This window comes from Ammospiza caudacuta, chromosome 16 (assembly GCF_027887145.1).
Source record: "Ammospiza caudacuta isolate bAmmCau1 chromosome 16, bAmmCau1.pri, whole genome shotgun sequence".
Lineage (NCBI taxonomy): Eukaryota > Metazoa > Chordata > Aves > Passeriformes > Passerellidae > Ammospiza > Ammospiza caudacuta.
The window spans coordinates 16042525-16070233 of record NC_080608.1 but is presented as its reverse complement, the minus strand read 5'-3'; the positions used below and the strand labels follow the sequence as shown (position 1 = coordinate 16070233).

The following is a 27709-nucleotide window of genomic DNA, read 5'->3' as shown; positions in this document are numbered from 1 at the left end:
CAAGTGTTTTTTGTGTCTGGTTCCTCTGTCACAGAAAGGATACAGAGATAGAATATAAAAATGAGGCTTTTACTGATGTGATGTAAACCCTGAAGTCCAGCTCTTTTCAGATAGTCCCTTGAAGGAATCATATTGGGGGTGAGAAAGGAAAACTCTTAAAGGTGTGCTTAAATTTCCTGTCTGTCCTTTTGAGGGTGCTTTCCTAACAGGCTTGTTCCCCAAAGCACTGAGAGCTGAGCAGCTCCCTCTGACTCCCACCTTGCTGCTGTTGGAAAAATGCAGGCAGGATTTCAGGAGGCTTCAGTTTGGCAAAATTCTTCTTTTTTAAAATTGCAGCCCACTGGAATGTCTTCTTCCTTCTCCCACCAAAGGAGGATGTCCCCTCCTTGTGCTGCTCCTCCGGCAGCATCAGCATTCTCACCCTTCTGTCAGCACTTGTGTGGCTGCAGGGAGACAAACAGGACAGGAATTGTCCCCCTGAGGTGCTAAGCCTGCTGTGCATTTATATTTATTGACAATCTTCAAGCATTTCCCTTGCCCCTGTTCCCTTGCTGGGGCAGAAGGCAAAGTCAGGTGCTCCTAAATCATTTTTGCATGGCCTTTTTGGTGAGATCCATCCATGTAACAGCAATAATAGCCCCATCAACAAGGACAAGCCCTTGACCTGGCTTTTTATGTCTCTGAATTTCATTTCTTCTGATTCAAAAAGCAAAAAAAAAAAAAAAAAAAAACCACCCAACAGAAATCTTTTATCTTTTAGGACCAAAGGGAAAAAGAGGAGCTGTTGCCTTGTGCCTTGTTTTCCAAGGCATAGACAAACAGCTTCAGCTGTGATTGTATCCTGGCAATGATAATGCTGAAAGATGTGCAGCTTTTCAGGGACCATTCTGTTCACTGAAATGTGAAATGAAACCGACAACTGGGGACCCCTTGGTCTCTTGGCTTGCTTCAGTGTAATACATCAGGAAATACCTCTGCTCTGGCAGTAAAATCCTAATTTTACATAACACAAAAGTGCATGAAAGCTCTTGTCAGGCTGTAAAAAACATCCAGCACCTCTTTTGTGGTGAAGGCTGCAGAAGGCTTATCATGTGATCCATTGTTCTTTATTTTGAATGCATCAGGAGGCTCGAGAATTAATTTCTCTAGTGGCAAATTCCTGCCACAAGCCCAGGAAAACAAAAAGAAAATAGATGTAACAGCTCTCTTCAAATGCTCTCCCCACCCTCTGCTCCTGCCCCTGGCCACATCCCTCTCTGAGTGGCAGAGGCCATTCATTTACAGAGTTCCTGGAGATCAGGAGGCTCCCTGGTGTTCACAGCCTGTCCCTGTTGCTTTAACAGAAAATAACGTTTGGTCCTGGCCAGCTGAGCAGGAATAATTCAGAGTAGCTGGATGAGTGCTCCTGTACCTCGGGGACTGCTCGGTGCTGGGTAGCGGTGTCAGCCTGCCCTCTGTGCAGCCTGAAGGGGCTGCTTTTGGGGAGCTGGGGCTGCTTTTGGGGAGCTGCTGCTCCTCCTGGGGCTGCAGGCAGCTCAGCATCCCCAGCTGAGCATTCCTGGGAGCTCTGCAGGAGCCGGGGACAGGCAACTCCTGCTCCTCTGCTGGTGAGGCTGGTGGGATGCCACAAAATGCTGGGATAGTGATCAGGCAGGGAGAGGAAAGGATGGAGGAGGGAGGAGGAGGATGCAAAGGGAAAGAAAACATGGATAAAACAAAGGAAGGGAAGAACAAATAAAAAGGAACAGGCTGTCTTGCCTTTCCCCATCCTTTTTTCTCTCCACTTGGGATACTCTGCCTCATCCCCAAAAATAGCAAAGTCTGAACCTTCTTCTCCTGTTCCCCTCCTACACTGTGCAAATTCCTTTGTCCTCTGGATGTGTATTAGAACTGAGCACCACCCCTGCTCATTAGGCTGCAGTAAATCCTTGCAGCATCCCACTCGGGCAGGGCAGCATTTGGGGAACCTCCTTGATGTTGTTTGCACGTTTTGCACAGCCCTGCTCGTGTCCTTGGCAATTCCTGCTCCTGTTTGGATGTCACTGCGTGCTGGCCTTCCTCTCACACACCAACCCCTCCACTACACTTGTCCGCTAGGGACCTGGAGCAGCTTCCAGCAGCCTCCCATCATTCAGAGAATGTGCTGCTGCAGCAGAGCTTCACTCTGAACATCCCAGGATTTGTGTAGCCTGGGCAGAAATCTCTCTCCTTATCTGCTCTGCCATCAGTGCCGAATTAGGGGCTTTAAAGCTGCCTGGGTGTGTGAGCTCCATTACCTCCCTTAAGCCCAGCTCTGTCTGCACTGCAATTCCTGGAGCTGCATCCTGCAGAAACAGCAGGAATGGACTCAGGAATGGCTCTTGGGCTATGGAGGCTTGGCTGAAGCTGTTCTTTTTTCGTTTCCACGAAAACCCACTGCTGAGGGTGGAAGTGATTTCAGCAAGGCTGTTAGAGGAGCCCCACATACCAGTTCCTTACTGGTGTGGAAAGGAGAACTGGGCAGGAATCTTGGCTGCTGGAAATCAGTGAAGGGAAATCAGTGGAGCTCTGCTAATTCAGCCTGGCCAATTTGTGATTGATTCTTTTGTCTGCTTTGCTAAACCCTCTCCTGGATGAACCTACTTAAATCAGTTTTTCTCAGCCCACCTCCTGTGGGTTCCTGGTGGTTATGGGCACACAGGGGTTTGTAGGGAGACTTGGCTGAATAAATTCTGAGCCACTTTTGTTCTTGGGGCTGTGCCTTGCCCCTTCTCAGCTGCTTTCAGCTCCCAGTGCAGCCTTTGCATTCTGTGCTGCCTTTCGCTGGTGATGCCAGGGCTGATTACATTTGCTGTCTTTGTCCTTTTGCGATGTTCCTTATGCCTGGAATATCCTCCTGGCACTGAGTCAGGAGAGCACTTTTTTCCTACCACCCTCTGTGAAACTCATTTCCAGCACAACACCCATTAAATGAGCTGATAGGGGTAAAAAAATAGCAGAGTACTGACCCTGCCTTTCTCCGGGGACTATGGATTTGATCCAAGGCATCTTTTTCTTAATTTTTTTTTTTTACTTTGTTTGTTGCTTGATATTTCAGGCACTTTATGTATTCAAATAATGACTAGGATGCCATTACCTACATCCCAAATGCCAATTTTAATATCAGCCTTTGGGAAGCCTGCCTGCTGAGATGTGTCCATCCTGTAGATTTGGAAGCATAGCTGCCATTCCTGTAGGATGGGACATAGCCATAATCATTTCAGGAAGCTTTAAAGACTTAAATCTCTAAAAATCTGGGAATTTGCAGCATGGGGATTGCCAGGTAATCTGAGATCTGTCCACTTTATCCATTTTCTGGCAGTAGCCAGGGCAACAGTCAGGAGGAGGTACAGGAGGTGCTGCAGGGAGCTGCTCATGCCTATCAATGTTTCATCCTAAGCCTGCAAGGCCAGAGATTGTTTTAAGCCCTGGAACATGATTTTCCCATCTCTTGTCCTCTATTCTTGTAGTGCTAAGTATTTTAACTCAGCTGCTGTTGGCAATGTGCACATGTCATTTGCTCTGGAGCTGGCTCTGGGTGAGGATTAGGCTGCAGAACTGTGTGTGCAGGTGGTGGATTCTGGCCGTTGCTTGGCTTGGAGCACACAGGGGAGAACCTGCCCCAGTCCCAGCAGGTTTAGTGCCAGCTTTAGGCTGGGGACACCTTTTGCTGTCACCTGGCCCCTGCTGCACCCTGAGGTCCTGCTCAGCTGCTGGTGCTTTGTTGGGTAACAAAGGAAACCATGACATTGGTGCCAGTGAGAAGTTGATGTTTCCCCTTCTGTTTCTGCAAGAAATGGAGAAAGATGTGGAAGGGAAGGAAGCTGAGTCTCATTTTCATTTAAAAGTAAGCCTGACTAATCCGCCTGGAAACGGGTGGGGGTGTTACAACCATTTTGTGGGACTACAAAGTCCAGCTTTGAACTTGGAGGGAACCTTTCTCCTTGGTAGCAGCAACACATTTTGTTTATCACTTCTGTCAATCTGACAGCTACTCTAACTGAGAGACTCTTCATTATTAATAATCCCAGGAAGTAGTATTTTAAATTTTTATGGTTTGTGCTTTGCAGCACCTGAACCACAATATATTACATGCACCGAGGCAGTGGAGTGGGAATTACAGCAAGGCTGCATGTCCTTTTCCAAATGAATAATTTAAAGTTTTCACAATGCCAGTTATGTTAAATATTATTACTCATTTCTTCAGGGAAAACCATAGAGCTCAAATGCAAATATAAAGTGGCAATAAATGATGTTACGTTTAGCCAGTTGGAGACAAGGCTCAGAATTCATATCAGTTCATTTTCTGAAACACTTACTTCATCCCTTTGCTGGAAAATCCTTTTCAAGGTTCCATGCTTAATGGGATATTTTTCAATTTGTCACATTTCACATCTACTCTGCTCTTTCCTCCTTACAGCAAATGCTTTTAATATAGCCCACTTGGTTAGGAGCTTGCTTTCTTTTCCCTTTCAGCAGCCCAAATCCCTGGATTTCCCAGCACTCTCCCACTGTTTACCTTCTCAAGGTTGTGGATGATGGATTTCCTGCTGGTGTAGGCAGACTCTCATCTGTTGTTTCTCACCTCAGCACACCTATAATTTTCCAAAGCATCGCTACAGAGAGGGAGCATGGTCCTGCATCCATTAAAGCTGAGGAAAGATTTCCTATTGATCCCAGTCGTGGCACTGGCATTAAGCCTGGAATAATAAGAGCATTTAGGTTTGGAACTCAATAAATGTATTAACAAACAGCATCATTAGGAACATCTTGTGTGGAGCAGGGTGATGGATGTGGCTCGTGGTCCTGTTGAGGTGGGGTTTCACAATTTCCAGGCCATTCCCTGCAGGCTGCTCTCAGCTCTTCAGAAGTGTTTGAGGGACTGCAATGAGGAACCAGAAGATCCAAGGAAGAGAACAGAATGTCAAAACCTTTCCAGACATGGAATGTTGCTGCATCTGCTGGCCTGGGATGGCTGAGGGGAACAATTCTGCAGAGCTGCCATTTTCCATAGGTTGTCTGACTGCCTTCCCACCCCATCATCCCTTGCTAGCCCCTAATCCCAAAAATGTCACATTTATATGGAGAATCTGCTGGAGCTGCCATTCTCTCTCCTCAATGAAGGTCTGAGAAAACAGTGCATTGTGAGCAGTGAACCAAGCCTGGTGTGAACTCCTGACTCAGCCACCAAGTGGGACCCAGCACATCACTGAGATTCTTTTTTTGTTTTTTTTCCCTCCTCCTCCATGAGTAATATGGGATGCTGGGGTCGTGCTGTGTGCAGAGCCCCTGAGCCATCGATGTAGAATTCCCCAGGATCCCCAAGCATCCTGCTGGAAGTGGCTGTGGGAAGGAGCCTGGAGCCAGCTCCATAGGCCAAAGCCCTTAAATGCACACTTAACTTGAAATACCCGGCTCATCCTGCTGATGTTAATAGGACTACTTGCATGCTTAAGTGCTTTGCTGAATTGGTGGTTAATTAGCTCAAATTCTAAACAAACCTGGTTAAGGAGGAAGCTGCAAGGATTGCAGTGAGGGTTTCCATAATTAGATGTGACTTTTTGCTGGTCCACAACCCTTTTTTCTCTGCTCATATTCTCACAATCTGCAAACCCCATCTAGGAAGCAACTTTGAACAGCTTTCATTTGGATGTAAGATGAAGAAAGTCCCAGGTAATTTATTGGTGTCCCCTTTACTGCATATGCAAGAACAGCTCAGTTCCTGCAACTTGAAGGTGCTGTATCTCTGGGAAATGGTGTGAAAACTTTAAGAACAGATCACAGGAGCAAGATAATCTGCAGGGAGATTCCCTGAGCTAAATCCATCTGGAAGTTCCCCCTTAGAGCACATCATTTCCAACATCCCAGAGAAGGGAAGGAGATGAGATATCTTTCCAGGACCCCAATTTTCCCCTTTCTTTCCCTGATTTCAACCCAGAGCAATTCCCAAGCCAGCAGAGAGCAGCCGAGGAGAAGGCCTGGGGATGATTCTGGTGCTGTGGGCTGCATGAAGGGCAGCAGCTCTCCCAGGAAAGCTGTCCTGGTGTGAGGTGGATGCTCCCTGTTCCACGGGAGCAGCGGGATCCGGGCCGGCTGCAGCTGCTCGGGGGCAGCCGCCGATAAACGAGCGCTGAGCATCGCCCCGACTGCCGAGTTATTACAGCGACCTGTGTGGGTCGCTGCTGGTGAGAGAGAGACGGTGAATCTTGTTTCTTGAATCAGAAGGCTTGATTTATTAATATATGATATAATACATTATAATTATACTAAATAGAATATAGAGAGAGGTTTGCAGAGCTGCTAGCTAAGCTAAGAATAGATAGAAAAGAACCCCCAACAAAGTTGTGGCCAAGGACTCAGTCCCCTGGCTTGAACTGGTGATTGGCTCTTAATTATAAACATAGAAAATGAGCCAATCAAGGTGTTCCTGTTGCATTCCCCAGCAGCTGATAATAATTGTTTACCTTCTCTTCGGGGGCCTCTGGCCTCCCGAAGACGCAGAAATCTGAAAGAAAGGATTTCTGTGGAGAAATGTCTGCGACACCGAGTCGGGAGGCTTCGATTGCTCCACCTTCAGCAGCGATTTGGGTAGGATTTCTGCAAGACTTCACTGCCAGGAATTTTATTTTTTTTTTTTCTCTCGCTGACAAAATGGAAAAAGAAGGTGGAAAAGGAGTGATGGCAGGGAATGGGGAAAGGCAAATCTTTCCCACCCAACTCAAATCTGAAGGCTGGAAAATGAAAACGGATCAAGCAAAAAAAAAAAAAGACTTAAATTGCAGAAAGGTTTCTTTAGAAGATTGATTATTCCTTTTCTAAATTTGCACTTTTAACTCTGCAAGAGTGGGATCCATGCTCAGGATGATTTATTTGGCCTGTGGGGGACTGAACAAGAAGGAGCTCTGTTCTTCTCAATGTACACCCCATGCCCTCAGCAAAATTGCATTTTTATTGTTGCTGCCACGATACTGAATGGTCCCCCCCACTGCAGGTTTTCAGTTTTCTGTTTGACCTTTGTCATTTGATTTCTGTGCTCTCCTCTAAAAAGGAGACTTCACTGCCTGCCCTTTCTGCTGCTGAGTAATTCCAGTGGGTGTCTGACAAAGACACTTCTGGAGAGCAGGTTTTTAACTTGTGCCTGCTAAAAGCCCTTTAGCAAAGGGGCTTCTTCCCTCTTCCACCAAAGCTTTTTGATGCCTTTGCAAAACACTGCCCAGGGTGGCTCTGGCTCTGTGCACACTCACTTCACTGCTGGCACAGTCAGCAAATTGTCTTTCAAGTACCTTCTGATCTGGCTGGGGCCTGAGCTTGCTTATTTATTCCCATATGTGATAGAATTGCTGCAGGACCTGAATCTGATGCCTGCTGAAGGAAGGGCTGTGTGGGTTCGTTTTCAGACTCTGTATCCCTACAGCATGATTCAAACTTTCCTGCTTATTGGAGAAATGGAACAATTTAAAAATAGCCATAACAAAATTGGTGAAGAAGAAAAACAAATTATAGCTAGAAGCAATGAAAGTTTTAATTTTATTTTTTTTCTTATATTCTGCCTTTCATTAAGACCCAGGGTTACAATTTGTGGAAAAGCTCTAATATAAATTTTAAAAATTTTCTGCCGGTAAGATTTATATCAAGCAGGAAGCATGTATTTGGGAGAATTGGATATTGTCTGAAAAGAGAAAGAGAGCAATTTCTGAACACAGGCTGGCAGGTGCTGCTGGCTGATGCTCTGTAATTGACTGTCCTGGGTGTACAAAAGGCCGGGGAGCACTGAAGGCTGGCCAGCTGCACTGGGTGCATTTCCTCCTTTGGAGGGAGAAAATGAGGTCATGGCTTGTTGGGAGCTCAGGGCTGACCTGGGCCACTCTGTCCTGGCTGCAGAGGGAGCTTTGCTTTATTCTGCCCACACTGTGCTGGGCAAAGTGGGTAAAATGGGCTTTGATTCACCAGTGGGTTCAGAGCAGGGTCAGGATTCACCCCAAACCTGCCCAAACCTCTCCCTGTTGGTCATTTCCCCTCCTCTGTGTTGTTACAGTTTTTCATTAATAAGGTAATAAATGGTTAACTGTTTTTTGTTACAAGGTTTTTTAAGGCTAAACAATTTAATTAAGAAATGACATTTAAATTATTTTTTCTTTTAGCTCAGTAACTAATTACTTGAAGTCTGCACTGCAGACTTTCTGTCTAATTACAAAATATTACTTAAACTTATGAAAAAGAAGAAGGTAAAGAAGAACAACTTGCCTCCACCCTAAAATTTCTACCTTGTTTCATATATGTTAAAATTTATCAATTACTTTACAACAGTTTCTGACCTATTTTTAACAATTTATATTACTATATTCTAAAACTTCAAATTCTACATTTTTAACCTTGTGATATTACACATTTCTAATTAACTACACATTTGTAATTTTAGTGTTATCAATCAATTTTGGAAGTTTTTTTACAGCCTCAGGTTAAATGTAATGTTCTCTTGGGAGTCAAGTCTGTCAGTGCAAAAAGTTTAAATTTTTTAGTATCTAGAGCTCTAACATTGTGTCATCACAAATCCTGAGCTCCCAGCTGCTCACAGAAACACATTTGTGTGGCTTTTCATCCCTTCTTCTCACCAAATATTAATATTGCAAATGCTCCTGTAATAAATACTATTGAGAGGGATTTGCTGTAGGATGTAAATATTCATCAGTCTTTAATGATTTGCATTTGAATCCAGAAAATTGGCTTATGACTCCTCAGTGCTTTTCTCTCCCTCTGATTTCCACATGCATTAAATGCAGGAGGATTAAATACCTGGGGTTCTCTTTGGTCCAAAGCAGACTTTGCTGTCTCCATTTGGAAATAAGTCCTTGATTAGCTGGGAACTCAACCTTGTGCATCCCTTAATCTGTTCCAATCCTTCTCCACGGTTTTGTTTCTCACTAAGAGCTTTAGGGTCACTCTTGTCACTCTCATCTGGAGCAGCCTCCACTCCTGGAATTTTTCATTTCCACCAGGCTGCAGCTCAGAAGGGAGAGCCAGGAAGTGGAAGGGTTCTCTGCACTGCTGTAAACCACCTCATTTTATGAGATTAGTAGGACCTGGATCAATCAGATGCAGATCTTAGGGGAAAAGCCAAGGTGATAATACAAGATAAATATTGATAATCTGGAGCCTGAATGAATGAGACTCCAAATGGCCTAAATTTAAATTGGCTTCAGCCAATTGTTTGGACGGAGCTTTTAATTAGTGAGGCTCTTCTTTAGGATGGGCTGTTCTTCTGCCTGTTGAGCAGGATATAAAAATTAAATACTCCTAAACAAAAGTGGGTGTCAAACATTTTGCTGCCAGCTATTTTAGGGCTCAGTGTGATAAGCTCACTGTCCTAGTTCTGTGTATCTGCTGATTTATCTGCCTCTCTTATTCCTGAGGGGGTGATGCCTTGTGTTCATTTATGGTGCTTGTGTAGGTCCAAGGGATGGTTTCTATAGAAAAGCTTTGATAACAACTCAGAAATCTCTGCTGTGGGCAGAAGCCTCAAAAGTGTTGTTATTTTCCAGGTAATTGTGAAAACAAGAACAGAATATCAGCCTGACCAGAAGAACAAAGGAAAACTCAGAGTGCCCAAAATTGCTGAATTCACAGTCAGTTTCACTGATGGGGTAACAGAAAGACTAAAGGTAAGAAATGGTTGTTCTGCTGCCTTCTGATGCAAATTCCATTCGTTTTAAAATAACTGAATCAAAGTGACAGGAAAGACATAACAAATTTAACACTTCACTCATCAGGGTCAAAGAGAGGTTTATCTGCATGAGTGTAAAGAGTTTTTTTAGGACAGGCATGAAAATACCTTCTTAGCTACATCTCAAGTAGGAAATGCTTTTCTTTCCCAAGAAAATGATGAAAATATATTCCAGCCCAAACTGAAAATAAACCAAACTTGAATCCTTTTTCTTCTCACACACTGGTGTTTAAAAATATTTTTTTTTAAGAAAAGTGAAGATTGGTTGAAACATTTTGTTCAGCCTTTTAAAATTCCTTTTGTCTCATAGCCAGTCAACCCTTTTCATATTTAAAATACTTTGTTATAATTATTATATTACTACAGATTAAAACTACAGATTAAAAAACTACTTCAAAATGCATAGGAAAAATGGTATTAGAGAAGAATCCAAGCATATCCTGTCCTGTAAGCAGTTTTGCTGCACAGGAATTGGAACTTTCTGATGGAAAATGTTTCCTTGGGAAATTTTCAACAGGCTCTACTCAAACATGGCAAGAAACTCATGAATTATTGAGTGCTGTCGGTTCCTGTTGACTGCAGCACATTAGAATGGCTCAGTTCCTCCTAAAATTAGACTCCAAATGTGTAGCTGCCAGTTTTTCCTGCCTTTGCACTGGGAAGACCTGGTGCTTTTTCTAAACCACAGAGCATGGCAGTGGTAGAAATGGGAGCTCTGATTGCTCATTTTCAAAGTCAGAGGAAATATCAATGATTTTGAGTAGAAAACAGAGAAAGTGAGCAGTGCCCAGTGACATTCCTGCTCCTTCCAAAGCATCATTTACTCTTAAGAGTTGTGGGAATAAATGTTTATGGTTCTTGGCTGTTTTATTTTTCCATGGACATCACAATTTGGTCTAAAATTTCTTACCTGCTGTTGGTACTTACTGAATTCTGCCCTGACCTTATTGTGTGTAGTAACTATTAACCACCAGTGGTAACTCTCTCTTGTGCCAGAGTAAAGTGAATTAACCACGGTTAAATCCCAGTCTTGGCAACATTTCCAGCGTCCCACACAAACCAGAACAGGACACAATGTGCCTGAGAACCAGCAATAAATTGAGTCTCCTGCACTGATGTGTTGGCTTTAACCCACAGTAAATGGCTTTGTTGGTGTTGTAAATTCTGCTGCCTCACTGGGTATTTAACTCTCAATTCTGCAGCCCTGAAGGGTCTGAAAGGCAGAGTAAAACCAGGAAAGATCTTGTTATTTTAAAAAAAGAACAAGAACATCTCCTGCTTGCACACCTATAGCTCATGGATAAATCCTACTTCATCTGCTCCTTCTACTGAGTATCTTGTTTTTCCTATTCAAATTCCCAACTTGCTGTTGCATTCAAACCTTTCCTTTCATGCATTTTTCCTCTTCCCATCCTGTTTTTGGAAATGGATTTTCTCATTTCACAGCTTCAGCTGGGAGCCCTGGCAGAGGTGGGAGCTGGGCTTCTTCCTATAGAGCCTGGCAGCAACACAGTTTCATTTTTGAGCTGTTTCCTTTCCCTCAAATCCATATGATTTTCATTCTCTGCTGTTCAATGTCAACTTATTCATCAGGCAGTCTCTGCCCTAATACTGGAAAAGACTCTAAGCCTCTCCCTGCCTGCTTTTCATAAGGCTTCCATGTATCCCATTAAATTTGTAGTATTATTTCCTGACAAAATGAGCTGAGAGAATAGCTAATATTTATTACCTTTTGTACTTTTTATTGCACCACATTTTTGTCTCAGTGCATATTTTTAGTGAAGTTATTAAAAACCCTGCCCTCTGGTTATAAGCTGCCCCGTTATCTGCTACTGATGAAATCATCTTACGTTTGTTTTTTTGTAAGAGCAAATCACAGTAAATACTTAACTTTTATGATCTCACTTTGGCTATGTTTTTTAAAAAGCTTTAAAAAAGATGATATAACTGTGATCATCATATTCTCTGTTGTCCTTTTGAGGGTGGAAAAGCCCTCCAAGACCATGGAGTCCAAGCTGTGACCAATCCTTCAGAGCTGTGACTTTGTCCCCAGCCCAGAGCACCGAGTGCCACCTCCAGCCCTTCCTTGGACACTCCAGGGATGGGCACTCCAACCCCCCCGGGCAGTTCCAGTGCCTGAGCCCCCTTTCCATGGGGAAATTCCTGCTGTGCCCACCCTGAGCCTGCCCTGACCCAACCTGAGGCCATTTCCCCCTGTCCTGGGGCTGGCTGCCTGTTAAAAGAGGCTGCAATTCTGTGGTTTTGTACTACAGAAGATCAAGATATCTGGAAAAAGTTTTGAGACCATGTGAACCTGCCAGCCAAGTCCACAGATGCCCTTTTCCCTGCCTTTGGGGTATCTTTTATTGAAGAAACTAATGAATAATTAGACAACTTTCTCACATGAACAAGCCCGAGCCAGAATTTAAGCTTATGCTTGCATATTTTTCATCCATGCAGAATAGCCCAGATCTGAGCTCTTTAATTATCATAAAGAAGAGACTGTCCCTAGGCAACAGTTCTTATTTCACACCAGCTCTTCCAGGAATCTGAGCTAGCTCCTGCCCCTTGTCACATCTCCTAATAGATGAGATTATCATTCTCTCCAGCTCAGCACACACTGTCCTGTAAGTTTGACCAATTAGGCTGATTCTTCAGCTGCATGAGTCAGCCCATACCTCCTTTATAACACTGTTTAAATAGTTGTGTGTAGATGGGTTACGAGAAAATGATGTTAAAATAACCTCATGGCTGAGCCATCTATACAGAAAAGAAATTTCTTTTTTCATTTTACTCCTCCACAGTGAAGCAAAGGGAACATTTTTCTAAGCTGACAGGCAGTGATTTATAGACCTTGCCTTCTCCAGACTGTTCTTCCTTTGGAGTGGGTTCCTCCAGGAGGTTTTTGAGCTGCAGAGATCTTGTTCTGCAGCAGCTCTGTGAGCTGAGCTTTCCCAGCTGAGGGGGAAGGGTGGCTGCTCTTTGCCTTTCATTTGCAGTGCTTTGAAGGGAGCTCCTGCTCCTGGCCTTTGCCATCCTGTGACAACACCGAGGTGCCTCAGAGAGGGTTTGTAAATGTGGCTGTGATTGCTCTGTGGGGTGACAGCTCTAACCCTCTGCCTCTGAGGGTTCCTGCTCCTTCTCACCAGTGATGCCCCATTGTGCATCTTTAAAGAGCAATCTCTCATATGTGAGTAATCACTCTGCCCTTATTTGTATCAGTACTGAAAAGAGATGGAATCCCTTTTGCTTTTTAGGCAGATTCCCCACCAAATGAAGTCTTGTTACTTCTGGAGAACAGGGTTTCACTGACTCCTTTTCTCTTCCAACCAGCCCAGATAGCCCAGAAACTATCCAGCATTGATTTATTTGGATAGCATCAGAAGAGGTCGGGAGTGACACCTGGAATTGCTGGCCCCTCACTGGTTTTACACAAACTGGTCTCTTTGTCACACCAGTCTGAGCCCTTCCTCACCACTGCCACAGAACTATTAAAGATTTTCAGGAAGGTAATGATTTATTGACTGTTAGCTGGGTGATAGTTACCTCCATAGTTATCTGACTTCTCAAGTCTTCTATAGCTCTTCCCTCTTCATGGATCAGTTTCTTTAAAAAGTTTATGTTTTCAGAGTTGGAATAATTAAGCTCAGTACTTGTCTTTAACAGAGCAAGCTGGGAGTGGGTGTACGGGGGAGAAGTCGATATATTTAAGATGTTTTTTGCAAGCAATTTATCTACCTGGAGAAATCATCTGCCAGTATTGATGAAGACTGAGAACTTCATTCTTCTTGCTGCAATTTGGCAAGATGCATTTTCAGTCACTGGCTGTGTCATCTGTCCCTGTTGAGTGTGCAAGGACAATTATTTCTTATCATTAGATCACCCTTTCCTCCCTCCACCCCGAAACTGCTCTGGCACACGCAGATCCAGGGACCAGTGGATGTAATGTGTGGATGCCCACACTTTTCATCAGATCCTTAAAATGTAGTGGAACCCATTCAAGTGCTTCTGTTGTTGAAATGCTCATACTGGAACAATTCTTTTTCTCTGACTTAATGTGAAAGATTTAGAACAAAATGTCTTTGTCTCAAGCTGCACCCTACAAAACAATGATGCTAGAATTGTTTATGATCAAACCCAAGCCAATACCTGAAATGCTTGGCTCCTGATTAACAAAGATTTTTCTGGGCCAGGGAATAATTTCCTGTTGGTAACAGCTTTGCTAAATGGAAGGTGCTCCCCTGGTGCCCTCACTGGAAGGTGGGGCAACAAATCCCCAGGGAATCCACACTTTGCTGCACACACAGAGCCCCAAATGTGCCATTCCTGCTTCTCCTTCCCAAACATCTTATCCATGCCATGGATCCTTCAGACTCCTCCTGGGATGTTCTGCTTTCACCTCTGGGCTGTTGCTTTATGCTGACAGTTCTTCCTCTCACCTGCAAAGAAATCCCAGAGAAACTGGCTGGAGCTTTTCATTGTCCATTTATAGGAAAATAAATTCTAAACTCTCCTTTAATTGTTGAGTCCCCACGGGGCAGGAGTGACTCCTGGTGAAAGGACTCCCTCTGCTTCTCAATCCTATCAGTACCAGCGTTGCCATGGCAGCTGCCACATCGCATCGCTTATCAGAGCTGGAGCGGCCCTGGAGGATCCCATTACCCTGCTGATGGCAGCGGTGCCCGGGGCTGAACGCAGGGATTCCTCCCTCTGCTGGCAATTGCTGCTGGTGCTTTCAGGATCCAGGAGAACCAGGGACAAAGCAGAGATGGGGCAGGCACAGGGAGCAGGCACTGGGTTTTCTCTGGGACCTTGCACTCAGAGAGGGTCAGTAGGAAGGGATTGATTTGGAGGAATATCCAACCCTTTGGGAGCTCCCAGCTGTATCCAGCAATCTCCTCTCCCTGAGGCTGCAGTGGGTGAGTTCCTGCAGGGCTTCCAGGCAGCTCTCACTGCTCCTGAGTTGTCCAGACTGTGGTGGATGATCTGAGAGTGGAGCCAAAGCTGCCTCTGTGGAGGCTGAATATTTCCAGTGCATTCAGAAGGTCACAGGGTCTCTTTTCCCTTGATGCAAAGTCTCACCTGTGTGGTTCCAGGCTCTCAAGGTGTGCAGGTGAGAAATGGTGCTCCTCATCTTCCTGCCTGAGCTCAGCAATCCTTCTTCTGAGGATTTCTGAGGAGAGGACAGGTCACATCTGTCCCAGTGGCTCTCCCAGGCTGCGGGAGGCAGATTGATGGAGCCGTTTGTGATCATCACTGACAAGCAGGAGCTGTGAGGATGAGCTGACTGGGGATTTGTGGCTCAGCTGCCAGGGAACAGATCTGTCTGATCACAGCCCCAGGTACTGCTATAAACCCTGCAGGTTTGCTCTGTCTGGGTAGGAGTCTGGGGGTTTTGTAAGAACGCCCAGCTAATTCCTTAATTGCTTTGTACAGGCAAGGGCCCAAAAATGTCATGTCTGTGTCTAAAACACAGAAGAAAAATCTATTTTGATTTAACTGGAATGCTCTCTACTGGCTCAGGGACCACTTAGCAAAGGAAAAAAACCCAAATATGATTTTTTAATAGGAAATGGACCATTCCTTACAGTGCATTCTTGTTTTAGGTTAGTTTTACACACACAGATACTCCTTTACAAAGCCAGGAAAAGCCTTGACTCTATTTATTTTTGCCATCTGTAAGCATTAACAGAATAGTCAGCTGAATAGATTTGTTCAGTCTTGATTTGGGTTTTTTTCCATTTAATTAATTTTTGGAGAGAAGAAGAAAGTGAATTGTTCTGCAGAAAATCTCTAAAAGTGGAAGTCACAGAGAATATTCACATGCCTACATTTTTGTGGGGTACACTTGCTGAAAGTTCATTCTTCAAACCAGAATATATTGCAGGAAAATTATTTACAGAGCAGAAACCTCAACTGACTCTTGGCTTTGGAGCAAAATGCTTGAAAATATTTCCATAAGTGACCACATGGAGATACCCTTGGTGCTAATTCCAGGGTGTAATTGCAGTTCCCACTGGGCCTGGAGGATTTCTTACACTGCACCTCTGTCTCCAACACCACTTTGCACTTACCTCTGGCACCCCACAGGAAATCTGAGTGTTGGGCAATTTTCCTGTCAGCATTTGAGGTGAAATGAAAGATATTTAATGCTGGTGGGGCCACTGTAGCAGGATGGAGGAGCAGGAAAGAATTTTCAGCTGAGTGAAACCAGAGCAAAGTTTATTGCCTGTTGGGGAGTGCATTTGGAGTCTTGTAGCCAGACCACTGAATGCTGAAAAAAAAATAATAATCAAGGAAGTGCAAAGCTTCAGTGACACAAATTTCTCCATGCAATGTTTCACCCTCTCCAAAGCAGCACAGGCTGTGATTGAATGTTAAGCAGAGCTGAGCTGCCTCTTGTTGGTACTTGCAGATGTATTAAAGCCTGTTGGGTCGGATCCACAGCTAATGGAACTGGCCTGGTGCCTTTGGAGGCAGCATAATCACCTCGATTACTCATTTCTCTTGTTTGCTTTTAAAAGAGTAGCTCTTGTAAGTCATTTGCAGCAATAAAGCCTCATCTTTCTAATTCAAAATGGAAAGGCTTTTAATTCTTAAGTTACCCAGGGGACACTTTGCTCACCAAGTCCTCACTTTGTTCTCCTATAAAGCACCCACATAATAAGTTTTTAAGGAGAAATGGGTGTACTGAACCATGAATGCAGAAATATTATTTCCTGCTCACGATGGGAGACATAAATGCTGAAATACAGGTGAATTTGTTTCCCTTCTTGAAGGAACAAACTTCCAAGTGCTTGTTTTCTTCAGGCACAAGAGTTCACTGAACAGAGGTGCTGTAGTTCATGCAAGCTTGACCTTTGGCAGAAGGTAATTTCACAAAGCAAATGCACCTCAGCTTTTCCCTGGAGCCAGCCTGATCCTTGGCTGTGGTGTGGTGATGGTCTTTGGGTGGTTTTGCCTCAGGAAAAGCCAAGATTTGGGGAATTTGGATGTTTGCAGCTGTGGGTGGCTCTGGCTGGGGCTGTCTGGGTGGGGAGTGAGCTCTGGAGCTGGGTTTGGGGGGATGTCAGGTGTCAGGAAAAGGCAGGGGCAGAGCAGGGAACACAACTGCAGTTCCAGGTGTGTTCCATGAGCTGATCCCTGCATCCGCTCTTGCTCAGGGCTCCCAAAGCTTCCCCTGCACCAAATCCAGCACCAGGGAAGAGTGACAGGGACGATTTTGCATTCATGAGACTGTGCAGAGGTTGGGTCTTGGCAGGCAAAGGGCAGGCAAGGAGACAGTTTATTGATGACTTGATTTATCTTGTGTTCCTGTTAATGCATTTAAAAAGGGCCTGGGATGAACTGAGGCATCCATTGCCATGTCCCACGTGGAGTGACCAGAGGAAATGTCACAGCCAAGGCTGTGCCAGGGCAGCAGGGAAGGGCTGCACGTCAGGAAGCCTTGGAGAGGATGTTTCTGTCTGCTGCAGTCCCACTAATTGAAAAAACACCTCAAATTAGGGATCTGGAAGGAAGCCTCTTCCAGCATTGCTCCTGACATGGGCTGCCAGGTGTTCTCTGGATGTGGCTTTGGGAAGAAAAGCCCCTTTCTGAGCAGTTCTTGAGTCACCCCTTGTTCAATTTGGGGGCTCTGCTCCATTTCTTTTGGAGGTAACAGATACAGAATCCTTGAATGGCCTGAGCTGGGCAGGAGGGACCTGAAAGATCACCCAGTTCCAGTGGGAATGCTTCTGACAATTGAAAAAGAAGGAAAATATTCTTATAGGAGGAGGGGGAAAACACCTTTAAAAATCTGTCTGGTCTGCCAAAATGGCCATGTATTTATTTGGTGTTCCTAGAAACAACATCACCCCATCTCACTATATCTATATAATGAAGGAATTTTTTATTTCATTAAATAGCAGAAAAGAGAAACCCAACAGAGCTTTTTATTTACCTAAATGGAAATTCACTGATACTCATTGCTGAAGCAGCTTTATTTAAAATGGCATTTAGAACTTCCATAAGGAACGGGGGCTTGGAAACAGAGCCATGAATTTTCCATCCAAGGGGTTTGACTTGGCACAGGGAGATGTCACGCAGCCCACAGCTGGCACCAGACACTGTTAAAAAGATCTGAGGCTATTAGTGCCTAAACAGCCACTAGAAATTATATTACATGATGGAGACTGGCTAATATAATTGAGCCAGCTAGTTATTGTGTGCATAATTTAATTATTTGACAAATTGCTTAGAAACACAGTGTGCTCCTTCCACACTCGTGCTGCTCTCACAGCTTTAGGAGGTGCAGAGCAGAGGAATTGCTGCTGCCTATCCTGGAAAAGTGATGTTTCTTTTTAAGATTTACAGACTTGGAGAGGTTCTGTGTTGTCACAGTGGGCTGGTGTGTGCTGGGATGGGCAGAGCCCAGAGGACACAGCTGGGAGGGGAAGTTGGCTCAGAGACAGCCAGTGCTCTTTCAGGTGCACTCTTCTGAGGCTTTGGGGTATTTGGATCAATGAGCCTCTCTGTGAGTGTTTTGGGATTGCATTGCTGGGCTCTGCAGGCTGAAAGGAACACATGGAATAGTGGAGCAGAGACTCACAGACTGGTTTGGCTTGGAAGGGACCTTAAAAATCATCCAGTGCCACCAGGGACACCTTCCACTGTCCCACTGCTCCCAGCCCTGTCCAGCCTGGCCTTGGGCACTGCCAGGGATCCAGGGGCAGCCACAGCTGCTCTGGGCACCCTGTGCCAGGGCCTGCCCACCCTCACAATAATTTTTTTTCTCCTAATATCCAATCCAACCCTGCTCTCTGTTAGTGTGAAGCCATTCCCCCTTGTCCTGTCACTCCAGGCTCTTGTAAAGTCTCTCTCCATCTTCCTTGTAGCTTCTCCAGGTACAAAAAGGCCACAACTGCATCACCCCAAAGCTTCTCCTGTGCAGGTGAACAACCCCAGCTCTGCCAGCTCCATCCCTCTGATCCCTGGTGCCTCTCTGGATCTCTGCAGCAGCTCCAGGTCCTGCCTGTGCTGGGCCAGGGCACAATCCCAGCCCCTTCCTGCTGCCCTGGGATCAGCCCTGGAGCTGATGGGAGAATTCCTGGCCCCCAGGATGATCCCATCCTCACCTGTTCTCATGAGAACTGGGGCCAGATTGGTTTATGGTCATGAAATGTAAGTTAAAGGACCAAAAAAATCCCATCCACCTTCAAACTTGATTAAGATACCTCACAGCACTAAGGAGTATTTTCCTGTAGCCCTGAAAATGTAGAGACATGACCAAGGACATTTTCCTCTGACAAAGCATCTCCTAAACAATTCTTCTTAGGAATCTGGATACCATCTGGAATAAAGCTGTGCTGTAATAATAAAGAACAAATCCTACATCTCCTTGAGCAGTACTAAGCAAATCTGAAGACCCAATTGTGTCACTTTTTTGCAGTTAGCCTTTCAAAATTTCAGAGGCGAAGCTGTTGCCAGAAGATCAGCAAAATCAGCAACTTATTACAAAAATATTTTTAACAGTGGGGAGTGAAATGACATTTTTGAAGAAGTGCAGTCAGATCATTTTCACTGCCAGGGTAGATCAGGGTGTCTGGGTGCTGGGCAAGGCACCAAGAGTTCTTTGGCAGAGTTTGAACAGTGGGGTGAGTTTGGGGGGTCCCTCATCATGCCTGATCCATCTCAGTGTCAACCTGGATTTGGGTGTTTGTACTTTGATTCCAGGCTGGAATACACAGAAGCCACCAGGCTAGCTGGATCCAGGAGCTCCTGATCCTCTAGCTGTGCCTTCCACGTGATGGTATCAATCTTCCATCTCATTATCAGCTGAACAAGTTATGGCATGAAGGGGAAAAAATTGCCCTCCTGAATTTTTCATTGTCAAGCAGAAATCCTTATAATGGATTCAGGAGTGCATGGATGTGTTTGGATGCCCTTAGATGATTTTGTGATTTTTTTTTCTGCAAGTTAACTGGGTTGTCAGGGACTGATGGGTTTTTAGGTGTAATGGAATTGCCATAAACTACAGGAAAAGCTTTGCTGCCTCTCCAGGCACGGCTCTTAAGCTCCTCTCTGAAATAACCTTGACAGAATTTCTGCCAGTTTTGTTCATAACAAATTTTGCCTTGTTCTTTGCCTTTCTTCTTCTACAGAGAAAAATTAAAACCCAGAAAACTTCTTCAGCTGAATTGCCTATTAAAGGTCACAAAATTTCCCAATACCCAGCAACACTGAAGGTATCTTGTAGAACCAGACATGGAATCAGCAGAAGGATCCTTTCCTGAGAAACTGGAATTTTGTGAAGAGGCTGACAAGAGTGCAGGACCAAAAATAGGCAGCAGAAGCTTCTGAGATCCCTAATTCACATTACAGCTGTAGAGAGTAGGAAAATGGTGCCGAATTTTGTAGGAATTTTTCTGTGATAAATGATTTTTATCTCTTCTCTGAGCCTGGCTGCTTTTCCTGTAGGCAGCAAGGCTTTTCTTGGTTGGCATCTTCTTGGCTCTGCTCCTGCTTTAAGTGTATAAGCAGGGAGAAAAGTGTCCAGAGTCAAACACTGATTTGCCAGAAATTTAGAAGTAAAATCGTGCCTGGTATCTAAGAAGTGCCACCCACTCTGAAAGAGGGGAAATTTAGGTTGGATATTGCCAATAAATTCTTCCTTGTGAGGGTGGGCAGGCCCTGGCACAGGGTGCCCAGAGCAGCTGTGGCTGCCCCTGGATCCCTGGCAGTGCCCAAGGCCAGGCTGGGCAGGGCTGGCAGTGGAAGGGGTCCCTGCCCATGGAATGAGCTGATCTTTGAGGTCCCTTCCAAGCCAAGCCATTCCATGATGATAAATTATATGAATAAGGAATAAAACTGTAAAAACCTTGCAATGGAAAAAAGCTGTTAAATAAATGCCCTGCTGTTTGGATGTGCCATTGTTCTCTGGTTGCCTTTTAAATAAGGCTTTGTAGTGGAGTGAGAGAGGGAAAAAGGGAATTTTTGATGAAAAAGGAGATCCTGGGCAGCTGATGAATTGAAGAGAGCAGGGAGGATGCATCCATGGGCTGCATGAAAGCCAGGTTAGCTGGAACACCACTGCAATTAGGCATCCTCTGCCTGGCACAAAACCTGCTGGCACCTGATCTCCTGCTGCCTGATGAGGATGGAGCCTTTTATTCATCCGCGCTTGTGTGAAAATGCAAAAAATGTTCTTTATGTGTGGGAAAAGGGAGAGCCACCCCAAGTGTGCTGCTGTTGATGGGAGTTTGATCCTTCATGGATGTTAAGGGCCTCTCCCACATTTTTTGAGGGATGAGGGGAATGTTTTGGTGTGGTAATGATGTTCTCTGCTCCCTCTTAAAGGAACATTTGGGAATTATGTGAGATTTTGAGGAGAGGGCAGGCAAATCCCCCCCTTCTTTCACCCACTCGAGCAGTCACATGTGACAGATTCATGCCTGCAGCACTTCTAGGTTTTATCTGCTCACTAAATTTTATTTCCCCTCTGTGAGTGTTTATATTGCTTAGAGACTGCCAAGGTTCATGTTAATCATAAAAAAAAAAGTGGAGGTTTATTAGGTATTGCAGCTCTGTGATTCTTTGGTGTTTGAATGTTAATGAAGCTTTGTATGCTCTGGAATAGTTGGAGAGCTGGATCTTAGCTCTGGCATGCCAGGAATATCTGGGGGTGGATTTCTCTTCCCTTTCCTTTGGTCTTTAACATCTTACATGTCATTTCATCTGGAGCAATTTTCCACCATTTATCAGCAGGTGTAATATTGTCACAGCAATTCTGTGAGTGCAGGGAAGGCAGGAGGGTGAAAATGGGCTCAGTTGCAGCCTGCAGGGCCATGATCAACTGGGTGTCAGCACTTGGCCAGAACAGAGGGGAATTTGTTATTTTTAGGGACTCAGTGGGAGGACAGGAGGAAAGAACCCCTCAAATTGCAGTTCTAATGGTTATTTCCATAGGCTGTGCATGCACGTGGGATTTAGCAGAGGAGCCATGAAGAAACATTAATTCTCACTGCAGACAGCTCAGTTCTTTCTGCTTCTGGAAGCTGAGTTTCAAGCAACATTTCTTTTCTCATTTTACATTTAATTTGGGGCACAGTAGCCAGACTGGAGAGCTGAGCATTTCTTATTTCTGAATTTCTAGCCAGGGCTGCCCCTCAGTGTTGGCTTTGGTAGAACAAGATGAACATCTTGCTCTAGTGCCTTCAAATTAACCTCAAAGGACATTTGTGCCATTGTCATTGTGGCTTAGTACCTACACTGGAATTAGAGGGAATTCCAGGCCCATCAGGCTCCCCTTTAAATGGGGAGGAGGTGGTGGATCTGTGTTCTACAGGGGAAATGTTCCTCCACACTGACCTCTCATCACGATTGTGCTGTGGGGAGGGATCTGTTTTTCCCAGGTCTCCTGTTGGAAAAAGTAGAGTAGATTTAATCCAGGAAATCTCTCTTTTTTACCATTCCAAAGGGACTTAATTTTTTCTTTTTTTTTTTCCATGTGCAATGGAATTTGAACAGCTTCTTTTGGGGACACAGATCATGTCAAATTCCATTTGCATCTGTCTTGAATCCAGCTGAGCCTTTCTCACCATGAAAAGGGACAAAGGGACAGATTCTCCCGGGCTGGGAACCCAAGGGCTGCCATGAAGCTGCTCTGAAATATTTCTGTCCACCCCTCTGAGGGGGCTCTGAGAGGAGGTGGATGCCAAATTTTCTTGGTTGGATTGGTGCAATTCATACAACTGCACCCCTTTAGTGCCAGATCCCTCTGCAGCCCTCCAGGACTCCCTAACAGTGTTCTCCTAGCTCCAGCATTAAATTCTGCTCCCTCTGTTGCTGCCTTTGGCTTAAATGACCTATTTTGCAGCAGACGAGGCCCCAAGGAGAGGTTAATCCAAGCAGGAACATTAAAAGGCAGCTCTGGGCTTCAGTGAACTCTTTGTCCTCTTAGCCCCAGTCTTACCTTTTTACCTTTTATTCTAAAATATTCTGATCAAACAATGAATTCAGGAATCTCCTGCTAGATAAGGCTCCACAGCTCTCTCTTGCCTGAGTTTTGGACGTGATGGGTTTTTGTGGAATTGTGGGACCAAGAAAGATTTGGGAAAGGGAAGGATGGGAGTGTTTGACAGCTCCTGGCTCAGTCCTTGAGGAACAGACAGCCGAGCAAAAATCAGTGATCAGGACATGGAGTAGGGATGGAAAACTTGCTGTTGGATGAACTATTTAGGAGGGACCTGGAGAGAAGGGAGCTCCAGCAAAGGAACAGACAGGGTGACCTGCTGGGCAATGAGGAGAGGGGCAATATTTGAGCCCCAAAGAGGGAATTGTGTCTGGTACCTCCAGCACCAGCACCTGCTCTTGGACTTGCTGTGGGGTTTTGTCAGCAGTCAGGATATTTTCCTTGTACAGAGGAGGATCTCCTTTCTCCTGCAGGGCACAATTTATCCTGGTGGAGTTTCCCATGAGGCACAAAGGGATGTGAGCTACAAAGACCTCATTGCTCCTCCCTGCTCACTGCTCTGCTCCCAGGAAAGAGGGATCTGCCCGCAGGGCGCTTCATCCACCACATCACACCTGGAATGGGAATTCTGGCTGCTGCAGGGTCCTGCTGGGTCAGAGAGCACCAAATACTACAGCAAAATCTATAAATTTGCAAGGGGTTAAACGCAGGAATGTTGAAGGTCTGTGGGGGGGATGGGAATGCTGTGGGAATCCAGGATATTGGATCCAGCATTCAGTCAATTACCATGCTTAGTTAAGTACTGCACGGTGGAGTGAAGGCTGCAGTCTGTTAGAATGTCTGTTCCTATAAGTCATTTAATTATGAGGCTGCTCATATGCCATTTTAACATATGTACAGTAACATTATCCCTCTTTTCTAGGTCACCATTCTCATAAGCCTGGCTCTTGCATTCCTTGCCTGCATAGTGTTCCTTGTGGTGTACAAAGCCTTCACTTACGACCACAGTTGCCCAGATGGATTTGTTTATAAGGTAAGGAACTTCAGAAGGATGGATTGCCTGAGCTAATGACAGGCTCTAATTGCCTGCATGGTTACAGCCCAGGCTGCTTTTTTTTTTTTTTTTTTTTTGTATTTTGACCAGGCCAAACAGAACATTTGGCAGGAATGTGTTGAAATGGAAAAAGTGTTCTGGGAAATGTGGACATGCATCTGCCTCCATCAGCTACTGTTACAGTGTAATTGTTGGGATTAGCATTTGGTGAACACTACAGACAGATGTTCAGCAACAATCCCTCATATTTGTGAATGGATTTATTGCAGCTGGGATCCTGCATTTGCTTCCCACACTCCCAAGTAACTGATGTTTGCTGGCATACATTGTAATGCAAAGCAAACTGCTGCAGTGCTGACACTCTGTCCTTTGTCAAAGAAATCCAAATTTGCCCAAGTAGTTCACTTCTAGGTGCTCTTGAGCCTTTATTGAGAGCAAACCCATGTAACAATTGCTAAAACCCAGTGATTTTGAATTGAATATTCACAGAACTGTTTGCCTGGTCTGCTGAGATAAAAAAATACATTTTGCAAAATAATTCACTGACTTCTCACTGGGAATAAACTCATAAATTCACAGGAGTCTTGACCACACTGGGGATAATATGTGAGCTGGAAAATCAAGTAAGAAGTTGGTGTATTAATAATTGTGAATTATTCTCTTAGGTTATATAAAAAGGGAGAATTGGGATTGTTCAGACTGGAAAAGGCTTTGGGGTGACCTCATTGTGGCCTCCAGCACCTGAAGGAGCTACAAGAAAGATGGAGAGGGACTCTTAACAAGGGGGGACAAGGAGGAATGGCTTCAAAGTGACAGAGAAGGTTTAGTTGGATATTGGGAAGAAATCGTTCTTGGAGAGGGTGTGCAGGCCCTGGCACAGGTGCCCAGAGCAGCTGTGGCTGCCCCTGGATCCCTGGAAATGCCCAAGGCCAGGCTGGACAGGGCTTGGAGCAGCCTGAGACAGTGGAAGGTGTCCCTGCCATGGCAGAGGCTTGGAATGAAATGAGCTTTGAGTTCCCTTCATATTTCAGAATTTCAGAATCAAACCCAAACCTGAACTTGTGAAAAGAGCTGCCCCATTGGGCTGTGCCTCCTGCCATCCCCAGCCAGGTGCTCACCCCACAGCTCAGGGTGACACTCTCTAACAGAGAGAGCAGCACAAAGCAGCTTTTGCTGCCTCTGCCTGTCTGGGGATGAATTCTGGCCTGGGACCCGCAGGTGAGCAGAGCTGCCCAGCCCAGTCTGCCCAGTTTGGTCCCTCCCTCATTCCCAGCCCGGATCTCTGAGATTGCTGCCATCTGTTACCAATAGCAGCAGGTTTGGAATGCCGGGCCCTGCAGGGTGCTCTGCAGGGCACTGCAGCAGTGTGGGTGCAAACAGGACCCTGAGAGCATCCCTGGTGCCATCCCTGGTGCCATTTGTCGGTGAGGGGAGACTCGGACACTCAATATGAGTGATAAGCAAGTTCTGTTTATTGAAGAGAGCATCAGACACTTATACAGCAAGTAATAAGCTTATGAATATTCTGTAAGCCAAGCGATCTATTGGTTAAACTGTACCATCAACTCTTCCTCATTCCTTTGGGCCTACATTCCCTATTTCCCACGTCTCTCTGTCCACTTGTTATCCTACCCAGCTAGGCCCAAGGACACGCTATGTTGCAGGTGCAGGACTTGGAATTAGCCACGGCCTTGTGCTTTTCCAGTCTCTAGTCAGCTAAATTCCCAACAATCACTGGTGCCCTGAGAGCGTCACTGGTGCCATCACCAGTACCATCACAGGTGCCATCCCTGGTGCCATCACCAGTACCATCACAGGTGCCATCCCTGGTGCCATCGTGGTGCCATCCCCGTGTTTCTCTCTGCTCTCCCCCCCAGCACAAGCGCTGCATCCCCGCCTCGCTGGACGCCTACTACTCGGCGCAGGACTCCAACTCGCGGGGCCGGTTCTACACCGTCATCAGCCACTACAGCATGGCCAAGCAGACCAGCTCCCGGGCCGTGTCCCCCTGGCTGCCCTCGGGCTCCGCCAGCCACGACAACAAGGCTGCCAAGACAGAGGGGCACTAAAGGCAACGAGCTGGAGCGGGAGGGCGGGGGGACAACACCTGAGCGGGGTGTTGGAGGGATCCGAGCCAGGGCAGGAGCAGCTTCGTGGGTATTTTTCTTTTTTTGTGCGTTGTTCTCGTTGATTTGTAACCGAGTCGAGCTCTTGTACAAAGGCATGTTTGATGTTGACTGTACCTTAACGATGTAAAAATATTTTTAAATCATTGCTTAACTATTTGTTAGAAAAATAAATTAAAAACCAAAAAAAGCAAATTAGGTAAACAGCCAGAGAGGATAAAAGCAGCAAAGAGAATGCCACCAAGTTTTGTGGAAAGCTGCGACAGAGGCTCCACGTGCAGTGAAGGAAGAGCTGGAATCCTTTCAGGAGGGGTAGAGAGAACCTGGTACAAAGACATTGTGGTGCTGTTTCATTTGCCAAAGGGGAGATATTTTGCTGTCAGATTGAATCCAGTGTCAGTGTTCATTCGCTGATAGAGAAATACAAGCATCCCTTCCTTCCCCAGACATGCTCACGTGCAAACACAAACCCTGCACAGTGCCCCAAGGAAATCCAGAAAGTTCCTGGTGTTCCTAATGAGCCACCAGAGTGCTGCTGGTCCTGGCCAGGCTCTGAGGCTGAAATCCAGGCTGCTGATGGACATGGAGCAGGATGGGAGCAGGCAGAGGCTGCTGAAGTGAAATCTTGAATCAACTTTTGAGCACAGGACTCAGAGTCAGGAGTTCAGGATTCTGCTTCTGGCATTGATTCCCTGCATGAGCTTTGGCAATTTCCATGAGGCTTCATCCTTGGGGACCTCTCTCCTGAGGGTCACCCCAACTCAAAAAATGCCATTATGATCACAAGAGCATCTCAAAGGTTCTGATAGTATTGAGCCTCTAATTTTCTGCCCCTGATTTTCCCATGAAATGGGATGCTCCTGCTTCCCTCCTTCAGCTTCAGCTCCTTCAGCATTTCCTGGCATTCCAGGTCACTAGAGAGAGGTAAAAATCAAATCTCTGTGTCCAAACTCAGAGCAGACCCCAAGTTTAATCCAGTCCTGCCCAGAGTAACACATCCTCTCCCCACAAATGGCACTTGAGATCAGTGCAGGCTGGTGGGATTTAAAAAACCCCCAAGGATTCTCTTTTCCCAGAGCTGCAAGAGCAGAGTGCACAGGCAGGGCAAGGCTCACCTTGTCTCAGCTGCTTTTTCAGATTTTTGGCTAGACTGGGATGGAAATTAGGAACTGGCCCCTTCTTCCCTCGCATTGGGCAGTTGTGTCCTCCATGCCAGAGACCCTGGGCAGTGTGTGAGGGCAGAACTCCTCAGTCCTGCAGGCATCATGATAAATAACTGTATAGTGTAGCTAAAACTGTAGTGCCAAGCACCATTGTCTGACTCCCTCTCCTCCCTTCCCTTTCCACCTGTAAATTCATTTCTCACTCAAAATGTACAAACCACCCCCTCCACCCACAACCCCAACTCCAGCAAAACCGCTGAACAGTTTATAATTTTGTGGTGTATTTTTTGTCAGTAGGTAGCAGAGACTGAAGTATTTTTTGGTGTAATTCTTGAACTTTTCTGACGGGATTAAAATAAAGTTCGATGTGACTGAGAGTGGCTCCATGGGTTTCCTTGCAGGTGGTGGGTGGGATTTGTGTGGTACAGGCTGCACCTTGCACCAGCCCCAAGGTGACTCTGCATTTCAGGAGGCATTTCCAGAGATTCCCATTTCCCCTTTTAATGCCCGGATTTTATTCCCTATGTTCTCACCCATTTCCAATAGGAAAAAAGTAATTAAATTTCAGCTCATCTACTGCTTTACAGTGGAGCTCCATTCCATTTTAATGGGAATTCCTTCCCATTTTAAAACCAATGGCTTCCAGGAGCTTTTCCTGGCAGCAATGTCTCCTTT

General features: G+C 45.5%; 1 protein-coding gene across 1 annotated transcript in view; it reads left to right on the top strand.

Annotated features, from left to right (window-relative positions):
• NSG2 (neuronal vesicle trafficking associated 2) overlaps positions 1–27409 on the top strand; it is a 31629-nt gene extending 4220 nt beyond the window's left edge. The window contains exons 3-5 of the mRNA XM_058815354.1: positions 9558–9677; positions 23614–23724; positions 25623–27409. Coding sequence (XP_058671337.1) covers positions 9558–9677; positions 23614–23724; positions 25623–25814 — 423 coding nt within the window. The 3' untranslated portion in view covers positions 25815–27409. The remainder of the gene's footprint in view (positions 1–9557; positions 9678–23613; positions 23725–25622) is intronic.
• The last annotated feature ends 300 nt before the right edge of the window (positions 27410–27709 follow it).